Source organism: Alosa alosa, chromosome 17 (assembly GCF_017589495.1).
Source record: "Alosa alosa isolate M-15738 ecotype Scorff River chromosome 17, AALO_Geno_1.1, whole genome shotgun sequence".
Taxonomy (NCBI): domain Eukaryota; kingdom Metazoa; phylum Chordata; class Actinopteri; order Clupeiformes; family Clupeidae; genus Alosa; species Alosa alosa.
The window spans coordinates 6,805,976-6,819,590 of NC_063205.1; the positions used below are offsets into that span (position 1 = coordinate 6,805,976).

The window sequence follows — 13,615 nt, forward strand, 5'->3', positions numbered from 1 at the left end:
TTAGAAAAGGTTTTTTATTTTATTTTCACTGAGAATGGTATGGCCTGACCAAGTCTCACTGGCTTTCTCACAACTATGTGACCTGGAGTCAACTCTGTTCTTTTGATGTTTTAGCAAAGCTGTCCAATTGAAACTACTTCAAGCATAAAAGGCTTATCATCATTGTTTGGGTACCATATTTACCACAGTCCATTTTCAGAAGACGAGGGCTGCAAGGGTGATTACAACATCTATATTTAGCCACAGAAGTGTATATTTAGAGTCTGTGTAATTGTACTGTCTAATTTTAGACATGTCTACTTGAAATGACTTTTACATTGAGAAAAGGTAAACTGCTTACACACAAAAAGGTAAACTCAAAGAGCTGAAGATTTTCATCTTAAAGCTTCAAAGAGGACAAGTAGTGCACCAAGGGTGGTCCTCTGGAGGTTCTCTTTAAGGGCTACTCTCCTCACTGTGTACAGCTTCAAGTCAACACATCAGAGGGAGGCCCTTCAAAACGACTTCAATTTTTAAAACATGAGGATTCAACAAGACATTACTGTAAGCCTAAATGTACAGTTCATAGGAAGTACACTGAAGTAAACCAAAGAGAAAGAATAACAGGAATGGTAACATCATATGCACTGTACTTCCTAGTTCATGACTTTATACATAAAGATACGCATGGCTTTGGACAGCACTCAGCACATGAGTGCACTGTTTGCCTGTGATTCATCTAGCAAAGAACAATCAAGTATATCCCAGTGAATAGATTATTATTATTAAAGTCCCAATAGCTTGATTATTTCCTGCTATGCGTTTTGGAATTGTTGTGAATGGGAATGCCCATTGTATATTTATATTTATATTGAGGAAACAGTGTCTACACATGTGCCATCACATGGTTAAATTTCTGCTGGTAAAAAAAAAAATTGACATTAGGACTAATTAAGAACTGCGTCAAAAACGAGAATGTTTCTCTCTGTTTCTTTCTGTTTGGGTATGCTTGTTTTATAGCAAGGAACAAGCTGTAGTCTTTGAGGAAAGTGCACTGAACTCATGAAGACATCATTCCAGACACCATAATCTTGCCTTTGTTACATTCCAAAGATGTCTGCTCTCAAGGCCAACACCCTGATGCATCTTCTCAGTAGGTGTGTGTGTGTGTGTGTGTGTGTGTGTGTGTGTGTGTGTGTGTGTGTGTGTGTGTGTGTGTGTGTGTGTGTTTGTATATGTAATGCAGATGCCCAGGACAAGGATGAGGTGATGCACTGATGGGATCCAGAGTGCATTTCTCTTTGAGAGCAGATATTCTCTGGAAGGATAACCACTGTCAGCTATGTCCGCCATCATAAACCAATTCCAAAACATGCAGCCTGATTCAAATAGGTCTCCTGTAGAAGAGGAATGGAAACCAAAGCTTGGAGTTTCTCTTCTGACATATGCCAGACAATCACAAATGTCTGGCATGCTCGTCTACTTCATCTTTACACATGTCAAGATATCTCCGTAGAATTTATACCACATTTCCCTCATATGAAAGTTCTACAATAACCTTGGGCTTGCACCTTATTCATGCTGTATTCCTGTAGAGATGGTTGAAATAAACAAAATGATTATCTAGAATTAGAATGTCCCTATAGAATCATAAGAGCACTGCAATATTTACTATTTCTCACAATAGAATAACAACAGTTCAAGTTGGATGACCTAGAATGCATTCTATATATCTATTCTCTTCTGAAGCTGTGCAACTGGGACATTGTGCTCTAGAGTTTTCCATTTGCCACCCTCCCTCCTGCCACATACATGAAACATATGGCCACTCTTCACTTGACCCCTGTATCCAAGAGCCAAGACAGTGCTATCAAATCCTAGGAAGGTCAAAGGTCACCGAGGTCCCTCTTTGATGTGGTGATTTATTCAGCCGAGCAGAGCCCCAGTCTATTAGTCAGGGAGCACCAGGAGGTTACTGACACATTTAGAACACTTCTTGAAAAGGGGGAGTTTTCACATGTTTGTACTATGGAACATATTTCACATGCCAATTATAGATTAATCCAAGCTAAACTTTGGATGCTACATCAAACACCAGACTGTAAACTCTAAAAAAGAAACCTTTCAAAAACAAGAAGCTTCAATTTCATGCAAAATGAAACTTCACTGCTCTCTGAGAAATTTGTGAAAAAAAATGAGGTATCCATCATCATCAAGGCATAACTGTATCTCTGGAGAACACGACTGTCTCTATATTTTAGCTTCAGGTGAACAGCGCAATTCAAATTCCTCGTTGAACTGACTCTTGACAGGAGAATGGAGAGCAAGCAGTGTGTGTGTATGTGTGTGTGTGTGTGTGTGTGCTTGACCTGAATTGGACCAGGTGTGCATGTGTTGACAATGATACTACAATGAACTTGCAGGGTTTAAAAGCAATGAATGTGCCTGGCTTGCTCCTGGTTAACAGAAAGAGGAAACATAGGGTAGTGGAGAGATGACATTTATGCACACACAAACACACACACACGCGCGCCTGCATGCACGCACACAGACACACAAACAGACACACGCGCTTCTGCCATCTGAGTAACTTACAAATAGAAAGCCAGACATTTCCCTGGAATTGGAATAAAACTTCCACAGCTGTGAATACTTCTCATGAAACCCCTTATAGCTGTAACATTCCATAGCTTCAAAAAAGCCTGCACAAATCCAGACCCAGGCAGTTCAAGATCAAAAACTTGCGATATGGAGTCTGAAAGATGAAAAGGCTGAGATATCAAGTCATAACCTTAAATTATTTAAAGGATAGACATTCATGTGTACACACACACACACATGCAGACTGTATCAGCAGCACTTAGACTTCAGCACTGGTTTACATTTCTCTCCCGACAGCTTTATTTGTTGTAATTGAAATTGGGTTTGTTTCCTGGAACAGATGTTGATTTTCCTGTCTATTTGGGAGATTCTCTCTCTCTCTGTCCTCTCTCTCTCTCTCTCTCTCTCTCTTCTCTTTTGTGTAGAGTGAACAGACAGGCTGTATCACTTCTTAGTTTAAACAGAGTTTGCAGAGTTAAGTAAATATTTCAGGTCTCGGTGAAACTTTATTACATGTTTTTCCTCATTTTTTGGGACTCTTCCAGAGTAAGCGCCACTCAGTTCATCCGCTCTTTATAATGACACGCTGGTGTCTTTTCTCAGGTGCCATCATGTTTTGTAAATGACACTGATTCTTGAATCATGACCTCTCTGAGAGTCATCTTGTTTTGTAAATGAAACTGATTCTTGAATCGTGACCTCTTTGAGAGTCATCTTTTTTTGTAAATGAGACTGATTCTTGAATGACCACTCTGAGAGTCATCTTGTTCTGTAAATGAGACTGGTCCTTGAATCGTGACTCCTCTGAGAGTAGCCAGAGTTTGTTGCCCTCCCTCCAGCAGGATGTGGTTCGCCAGTGTGGTCATGGAGATTTCTTTAATGGAAATAATGGATAATAAGTTCGGAGATTAATCATTTCCGGACATGCCAGACAAATGTATTGGTTTCCCCTCCATGTTATTGTGTCTCAGCACAATATGAAATGATTGATTGCCTGAATCGTGAAATGTAACACTGCAACTAGCCCAGTGAAGACAAATGTGACATCTGTCGCTCACAGTAATGAATGTTCTTGGCACTAATGCACTTGTGTTTGCTTCCAACGGCTCTTATACATGTTTATACTTGTATTTATAGTTTTAGTTGGATACTTCATTCTTTACCAATTACCTTGCATTTCACACAGCACTCTGATGATGTCCCTCTAAATATTTGAAATGAAGACAATTGTATGTAAACATATAATCACTTCAATTATACATGGAGCCACTTACAATAAACAACATTTTCTGTGCTTACTAAACACAGATAACGAAGCTGTCAGGACAATCTGTCTAAGCCTAGTTTCACCTAATAAATATCTCAGTTGTAACACTATTGCCAATGATGACCTCAGGTTAAGACCTGAAGTCAGATGAATGGAGGGGTTTAGACGTGAAATAATCTGAAGATTTTGTACTTCAAACTTCAGTAACACATTCTTGAAAGTACTCAAAGACTTATTTTCTTCTGAAGCAAAGCAGTGCAGGCAAGAGTTCATGGATGAAAGTGATACAGAAGAAGAAAGGTATTGATATACAGTATGGGCGCTGTAAGGTCGACCATACATACCTTCTCTTTAGCATGCCAGTCAGCATTCAGACCACATTCATATTGCCAAGTCCCAATGTTAGATGTCTTGTGATATGCCATTAGGGGTGGGCGATATGGAAAAAAAATAATATCTCGATATTTTTTGTGATTTTGACGATAACGATAATTAGTCGATATCCTTTAAAAAATAGTTTTTGTTAAAGTCTGAGTTACTTTACAGCTCATTATTTATGAATAGCATCATTACAATAACTAGATGTACCGCATAGCGGTACAAAATATGACCGCCACTCAGTCCTGTACATCCGTTCCGCGAAAATAAATCACACTTCAATTTGTCTCCATATTTTACTCCATCCCCCACTCTTGAAACTTTTGTGTATGCTTGTTTGGCATGCCTGAGTGTGTGTGTGCGGCTGCACAGAAAGTAGCCTACTGGTGCTGAAAAGGTGAATAGATTGTAGAATAGCCAAAGAAGATGTTGTTATAAAACCTTTAAAATCTCTAAACAATCACAAGTAGGGCAGTTCATCACAGTTCATCCATTGCAACTGGATTGATGAAAGGTCACTTACACCTGTAGGCTACATTGTATTTGGGAAAAGCAAAAGGTATCAGCATAATGTTATTTATTTATTTATAAACAAAAACATCTCTGTCAGTTCCATGCCGTTTTCAACAGCTATCAAAAACAAAGGTAATTTTTGGATGGATGGATTTTTTGTGAATGTTTCTTCTTCTACATAAAATTTTAGTCATCTTTAGTTCATGTAATACTTTATTGTCAATGCACAAATTAAGTAACAGTAGTCTGAAACATTATTGTTAATGCACAAATTAAGCAACAGTAGTCTGAAACGAAATGCTGTTTTACATCTAACCAGTGGTGCAAATAACTGACATGATGAAATGCGTCGCTAGACTGTTCATACACATTTTAACGGGCCAAAGTTGAAGAGCTGTTGTCCGTTATTGTTCGTGCAAATACAGGCTGATTCATGTTCCCTTGCATTGTGTAACTGAGGTCCATGGCTAGTCTGGCTTTCACCAGACCAAGCTCAATCTTTTAAGAAATGATGGTCTCCTTTGGAAACCAATGGCTTACGCCTTACAGTATCAAGCGGACTTAAACTGCCGTATCGTGGCGAAAAGTTGTAATAAAATTCATGCAGCTCCATGAGTCAAGGAAAGCGCGAATGAAGTAGCCACTTCTAAATGGGATCCACTACACAGTAGCTTAAGGTGTGTTGCTAAAGCAGCCATAATGAAATGACTGCACGCATTTAAAACAAATAAACAGGCGTCTCAGTCTCACGCATGTATAGGCAAAACTGTATCAGACCGGTGTAACGTTGGTAAATCTTCTATTGCACAGAATGATTTTTGTAGCACGTGCAACAAATGACAGTCGAAAGATACAATAACGCCAATACTGGAAATGCAGCCATGATGATGATTATGAATATTTATTTTGGCTTTCTTTTAATCCTACTGCATTTGTAATTATGTATCGGCCGTTCTAATACCGATAGTAGGGCCTATGTGGGTGCCTGTGTGTGTGTGTGTGCATGTGTATATGTGTGCACCGCCATCTACAGGCCAATGAGTGTACAGTCACTAAATGTACACATAACCTAATTTTTTTTAGACTCCCCCATGGATGAAATTCTACGAAACTTGGCATACCCCCAGAGAATGCCAGGTCAATCATACACATAAAATTTGGTGCAGTTCTGAACATCTTAACTGAAGATAGGGACGATTAAAGCAGAATAATATTGCATTTTCATTTTTTTACCGGGGTGGGGGTGCAAATCACAAATGAGTGATTATGGGCCAGATTGATGTGGGCCCTTGAGACTGACATACCATAAAATATTCTTCATCCTCAGTGCCACGGTTCAGGTAGTTATTTAGGAAAAACTGCTTTTTTTGCGGTTCGGGGGGCCCAGCACGGGGGGGGGGGGGGGGGGGGAGTGGCCCCGGGGACTAAAAAATTTTTCCGTAAAAGTCTAGTGGGGCTACATACCCACCAAATGTCATGTGCCCCGGTGGTTCGGTGTCCCAGGTATCGTTGACCAAAAATTCAGGAAGTAGATGACGGGAAAATTTAAATACTCGATAATGTCAATTTGCACATCATTAAAACAACAATCACGATATTATCGCAGACGATATATATCACCCACCCCTATATGCCATATATGTATATTTTATTTAAACCTTTCTTCCCTGAGGCTACATCCCAAATGAGGGCTCCTTAAGCACAGCATGAAGTAATTAGTCATAACAATGTAACGACTAACATGCAGCAGGCTAGTTTACGGGAAGCTGTATGCAGATGCACAGCCGGCAATGCATTGTCCAGCATAAGCAAATAAAATGGGACTTGTGCTACAACAACAGCTGCTGATGTGATGTCAGTGGTGGACTTGCAGAATGCAGAGATGTTTTATGGTGTGTTTTGGCTTGATGTTCTCCTGCCTGTCCCAAGTGGCTGCATGACCAAGCAGGCCACATATAGACCCTTTCATCAATAAAAACAAAAACAATGCTTGAACGTTCTATTTGGGCCCCAATCTACTTCCTCTGCATTAAGATAACATATGGAATGTTAAAAAGGAAGTCTTGTGGGGCCAACTATGATGCTGATAATGGAACTCTCTTGAAAGGGTCCATATCAAAACTGCCCACTATTTACATGCTGTTTCATTCCATGGGTGGTCGGAACCTGTTGAGTAACAACATTTCCACAGTCCCTGGTTTTCCACTTCCACCTTGTATTGGGGTAGAGGAAGGATAGAAGAGGAAGGTGTAAGGGAAGCTTCGTTTATGAAACAGGAAGTGACAAAGAGTAGGTGCAGAAAAAAAAATCATCAACCTGGGAGTAGTACGCCACAGGGCAGCTCAGGTCATAGCCAAAGGCCAAAGGAGGAGAGTGACACAGTTACTGGGCACACACATCCTCTATGGCTGACCACTCAGAGGGGAGCTTGGCAATGAATGTGAGAAGTGAGACATCACATGACGAGGTGAAGAGAATATCTGTAGTGGTGCCAGCTGTCGCTTCACACAATAGGCGTGTTGTACTTGCGAAGGAGCATCAATCATGAGCTGTGTGTGGCCAATCATTGCTATGCAAAGATCACCTAGAGTCATTGAGGAAATTAACATAAACTAGAATCTCTAGAAATCCCACAAGTGCCACACAGTAGGTGGAGTGTCTGCTCGTTTTGTTTGTGTGCATTGGCAACCAAAACACCAGTTCTGTTTCCTGGTTCCTCCTGTTTTGTCTGCTGACAGTGATGGAGTGGGCCTCTTAGCTGTCACCCGAGAAAACAATAGGAGACGATGACCACCCTCTTTGAAAGGTGCCATGTGTTTAGCTTCAGCAGTAGAGGATAATATATGGATAAATGAGCTAGCGCTGCTTAGCATCCTCCTCTGTGTTGCCTCTTTGGGAGTGCTATGGGAAAATGTAAGCCCTTGCAAAGACAATAACTTACTTAACCAGAGCAATTTCATCATATCAACAAAGAATTACTTAGCGCAGTGGTCTAACTAACTGTATTCTGTGACATACTGTTCTTCTAGACCTGTTAAGGCTAGACACTCATAATTCACATATCATCTAAGCATGGAAATAAATTAACTTGTGAAAGTAAGAATAAGCTGAACGATTTGAAGATTATGTGACAGAATCAGACAACAGAAGCACATTATTATTTTCAACTGTTTTGTTGTTGACAGAGCTTTGAACTTCATTGATATACAAACAGTAGCTCACTAATTTCTTTATGGGACTAAGCAAATGTGTAAAGAAGTATGCACCAAATCCTAACACTGCAGTATTTTATGTTCATGGTCTTGTCAAGCATTGTTGACAAGAATGTGAAAGTTTCACAGAACTGCATATGATAACTACTGCAGGGCTTGGTATTTGATGTCAATATTTAGCCTGGCATTGCCACCCCAATTTTACCAGACAGTTTTCAATCAATCATACAGCTGGAACTTTTTTACAAATCATTAGAATGCAAGAGTTTCTGCCTATAAAAGGTTCAAAGTCTTTAGTGACACAAAAGCTGTTGTAGCTTTTCACAATACTGAGCTTCCATGTATGCATTTCTTTTTCAAGAAAAGATTTAACCCTTTGAGTAAATCCAGATGTTTTCAATATGAAGATTTGGTAATAGTTTTTGCTGACTCTCCTCTCAAACTGTTTCCCCCTGGGCTTAACAGACAGTGTTATTCATTAAAACAATTTTGAATTTTGTGATGTGAAGTAATCTTGCTTAAATTGTATTTCATTAAACCACATGCAGGCACGTGTATGCAGACTTTCCAAAAAACCTGAGAGTAACCTGAGTAAAACTCTAAAATTTTCATTTTGATCATTTAAGTCAAGATCATATCTCTGACTTAGTACTGAGGGGGATATCCCTCTATGTATCTATGCCTTGAGCCCTGATAGCTGATAGAATGATAGAGCTAATACTCTGGCAGCCCTCGGCGGGATGGGAGGAAACATGAGGTATGGAACTCTGAAATGAGGAGCTAAAACTCACACTGCAGCCTGCTGTTGTTCATGTCTCTATTTCTCTCACCACTGCCTCTCTCCCTCTCACACACACACACACACACACACACACACACACACACACACACACACACACACTTAACTCCCCAGTGACACACAGGCCATTTCACCACTTCACTCTCCAGAAACAAAAACATCGACTGCTGACTCTCAAGGTCTGCAAAAGCGTGAGAACTCTTTTAAAATCCCTTTCTGTCTGTCTGTCCATCTGCCTGCCTGTCTTTCTTTTATTTCTCTCTCTCTCTCTCTCTCCCCCTTTGAGTCATCCATTCCCTCATACTTCCAGTCTCTCCTCTTCAGATGCATCATTTAACAAGCCCTTTCTACATCAACCCCCTCCACTCCTCACTCCTTCCATGGTGAGAGACAGCCGGTGGGTGAAAACGAAGGCTGAGAAGGAGAGGAAAAGGGGGAAAAAAAGTTTACACCACTCAAGCAGAGCATGTGGAGGCCGGCCAAATATTTGGCCATTAAAGCCTCTTTGCTAAAAATAAGCCTGAAGTATGTTTTTGTAAGGATTTCATTATCAGCCAGGCCGCTGCAAGGCCCTGCTTCATTCACGCTCCGTTTCCACCGCTTCAAAAACGCTCTTGCTCCTCTCCTAAACACACGCTCACCTGACAATCAGGAAAAACAGCACCACCAGTTCCACTTTCACAACTGCAACACTGATGCACATTACCAGCAAACAACTCCCCCCTCTCTCTCTCTCTCTCTCTCTCACACACACATACGCACACACACACACACACACACACACACACACACACACACACACACACACACACACACACACACACACACACTCTCCTTTCTGGATATTCACACAACCTTTAATAATAATAAATTTTATTTATAAAGCGCCTTTCAAGACACCCAAGGTCGCTTCACAAAAGGAACCTTTCTGATCAAGAACACATACAGAACCATATCCTTAGCTGTTAAACGGTCCTGCTCCTGGTTAACAGAAAGAAAAAAAGGATAGTGGCATGATGACATTCACCCCCACACACACACACACACACACAGATACAGAGAGACACAGAGAGAGAGAGAGAGGGAGGGGGAGAGGGGAGAGAGAGAGAGAGAGAGAGAATACCACATCCTTACAGCTGATACACTATCTCAATTTAATTATCACTACTGCATTCATTATCTGCTTCAATAAACCAAAACACTTATCAGGAGGAAATGCTAACTGTTCAGGATACTGATTAAAGAATGACCAATACAACATATTGATTGCTTGAGAGCTGAAAGAAGCCATGACCACTATTCTGCCCTGCCAAGCCAAAGTGCAGTATCTACGAAAATTCCAAACTGAGAAAAACGGCATTGTTGTTTGTCTTTCACACTGTATTCTAGCAGATACTGTAAAATGAAAATCCCTATATCTTCAGGAAATGTTTCAGTAGATTAATGAGATTTTGATAGATTGATCAGAGGATATGGCATTTTATATTAGTGTAAAAAAGTGAATCTCTCAAAAAATGCAGTTACTTTGGCTTTGTAGGGCAGTTTTAATTTCTCTCATCAACACACACACACACACACACACACACGCACACACACACAGTCATAACATAAGCAGCACATATTCTATTCACAGCCACAACAGTTTGATTTCGTGTGAAATCCGGGGCGTTTCAAGAGGAAGCAGCAAACCTTCAGTTTATCAAGCTAGAAGCCAACAACACCAATTAAATAACCGGTGACAGCTATTTGTCAGAAGCTGCAATTCACAATTTCTCCAACAATGTAAAACTTTACCTCAGATTTCCACACTACGTACGCTTGAGAAGTTTGCGGTTGGGACTTCCTCTGGAGCCATCTCCTCGGGGAAAAGATAGTACTTGTGCTACTGGCAGGGGTGATGCTAGGACTCCTGGCAAGGAATGGTAAATCCCATGCGGTATTCCGTTTCGCGCCTTTGAAGTCAAAATCGAAGTGAAAATTGGTGGATGGGGATGTATCATGTGGAGTGGACGGGCTGGAGTACGAGGGTGAGGAGTATGTCAACGCTGGTGTATTAGAGCGCTGCTCAAACTTTGACGCATCCAAGCATTCGGGCGAAGGTAGCCCAAACCCCGCCGAGAGGTGTCCAGGTGTCTTCGATATGTCCAGATCCTCGGCGCTGTAATTTCTAATGATGGCTGGATCGAGGCTGCGGGTCTGTCGCAAGCGTCTTTTGGAAAGGGCTTTGGCGGCCGGGGATGAGCAGGAGAAAACGCTGTTTAGTATCCCTTGCGCTGACATCTCTCAACTGCAAGAGCACCCAGGCTAAACGTTACACTTTACCCGTAAAGCCTGTTGACATTAGTTGCTTGCTCCAAACCATGATACTGACCGGTCTCCACCTTTCGACTGCAATGCTGAAGTCAGAAAACAATGTCAAAGGTTTTCTTTCGTCTCTATTCACGTCACTCTGCTTCAGTTAAAAACCTTCTACTAGTCCCCTCGGAGAGCGAGCGAGAGGACGTCTGGCACGCGCTGGAGAGGAGAGAAGAGTTTCGCAAGAGATGCCCCAGTTCGCGTCACTCTCTCTAGCGATCGGTGTGAGGTTTGCAGCGCGCTCCCGCCTTGATATTGCCGGGGTCCTTCGGTCTTCGATCAGTCTTTCCCCTTGCGTTATAATAAGTATCCTGCTCTTAGTATTGAGGTTTAGGCACCTCACTGTTTTACACTCAAGGTTATAGCCTATATTTAAATAAATACATTTCCTTGGGATTGCATAGACTGTATCAGATTAACGATCCCTAAAGATTGATACAGGTAATCCGAGTTATTCTAATCCAGGCGGCAGACATAGGTCAGGTACAGATTATGAAAAAAATGTTTCAGGGACTTAAGTGCTGTGCCAGCCTATATGAAGTTTTGAAATTAAAGAAAAAATGTTTTTTAAAGCAACAGAATGCAGCAGCTATGCATGGTGGCTGTTTACCATGTTATAAGACGTTTGAGAGGATCGCATTCTCCGGTCAGAGTCCAGTTAGGTATTTATACTCCAGTTGAAGTGCCTAATGACAAGCTCCAGGATGTTGGGGTACATGTCATCAGCTCAAATTCCTTTGTGTGTGTGTGTATGTGGGTGTGTGTGTGAGTCTGTGTGCGCGTGCATGTGTGTGTGTGTGTGTGTGTGTGTGTGTATGAGAGAGAGTGTGTGTGTGTGTGTGGTGTGTGTGTGTGTGTGTGTGAGAGAGAGTGAATGTGTGTGTGTGTGTGCAAGCGTGCTTGTGTGTGTATGAGAGAGGAAAAGAGTGTGTGTGTGTGTGTGTGTGTGTGTGTGAGAGAGAGAATGAATGTGTGTGTGTGTGAGAGAGAGAGAGAGTGAGTGTGTGTGTGAGAGAGAGAGAGAGAGAGAGAGAGAGAGTGTGTGTTTGCGTGTGTGTGAGAGAGAGAGAGTGAGTGTGTGTGTAAGAAAGAGAGCAAGAGAAAGGGGGGGAGGGAGTAAGGGTTGTTCTGATAAAGCAGCTTACACACCAGTGTTGCATGATACTGATATGAGCTAAGTCAGATTCTACAGAAGCAGGGTTGGGGGTGGCACAGAAGAGTACTTACACAGACAGAGACAGGAACATATAACATATCACACAGACAAGATAGGAACAGTTTAGGAGTTTATGACAGCTGGAACTTGGAGGACATAAGGAGGAACTCTGGTGCAACTTCATAAGTCTCTACTTGCTTTCCTCCTCTGCTCCTTGTCCCTCCCCACCTTCTCAGGATCTTCTACCCACCTACCCCTCTCATGGCCCAGCCTCACGTACATGTCTGAGCTGGGGTCTGTTCAAAGTCAGTTTCTGTTGAAAATGACTAACTTTCTGTTGAAAAGCAATTTTCACAAGAATCTCAGGGTCAGTAATGAATGTAGTAACAGACATGACTTGCTAAACACATCCCACTAGCCTGATGTCAATAGACTCATCAGCCAAGAGGGTAAGAAATTGAAATGGCAATGGAGCTTACTTCCTGTCATACCTCTGCTTGCGTCCCTAACAGGCGAGTGTGGAAGGTTGAAAGATGGAGGGATGGGGAGAGGAGAGCTGGACGGAGGAAACCGGACCTGCATGCCTCTCTGTGTGTAGGCCTCAGGGTCAGCACAGGAAATTACATCACTGTGAAAATGGACACACACGTGCATCTCATTATGGACGTGAGGAGACACATATTGTTTTAATCGTACAATGGTGACGTCACCTCTCCGTGTCCCCTGATCAGGTTTCTTATCTCTGCATGCCAAATATTGGGTCACTTAACTGATTTTGAGCCTGTGCATGAGGTAAAGTTCTGCAATAGCTCTTGCTGGATTCTCTGGTTTTAAAAGTAGTTTTACAAACTGGGTTCCTCTTCTCTACCCAGAAATTCATAGCTAATCTTGATTGTATACAGTTATTCCTCATAACGCAGTAACCTTAACTCCACATGTCTTCAGGAGTAGAAACGATGCACCTTCCTAATCTTACTTTTCCTCCCTGTGGTCTCCTCCTTAGAGTGATGTGGCGTTCTTGATCGGAATCCAAAATCTTGCCTCAAGTCGTATTTGTAGAGCTGGGCGGATGAGATGATGAGAACAGCTCAATGTGGGTCAGGTGGAGGCCAGTGGTGAGGGGGTTCTCACTAATCTCTGCCTCTTGGCTCTGTCTAACAAAACTTTTAAAACAGTTAACGGTTGAAGTTCACATGGGAGAATGATGCCATAGCAACATGTTGAATATGCTACAGCAATACACCAGGTTAAAGAGAATGTGCTCATGATTCATGGTAACAAACGTGGTCAAAAATGTGTGCAATTTGTTTGAAAGAACATGAAGCTAGAATAACATAATACATATCATTAATACT

The 13,615-nt window shown here is 41.7% G+C and overlaps 1 protein-coding gene across 2 annotated transcripts in view; it reads right to left on the bottom strand.

Moving 5' to 3' along the window:
* Positions 1-11,345, bottom strand: part of LOC125310648 (rho GTPase-activating protein 6-like) — an 84,148-nt gene extending 72,803 nt beyond the window's left edge. For both annotated transcript variants that reach the window (XM_048268268.1, XM_048268267.1), the window contains exon 1: positions 10,544-11,345. In XM_048268268.1, the coding sequence (XP_048124225.1) occupies positions 10,544-11,029 (486 nt within the window). In that variant the 5' untranslated portion in view covers positions 11,030-11,345. The remainder of the gene's footprint in view (positions 1-10,543) is intronic.
* Between the last annotated feature and the right edge of the window lie 2,270 nt (positions 11,346-13,615).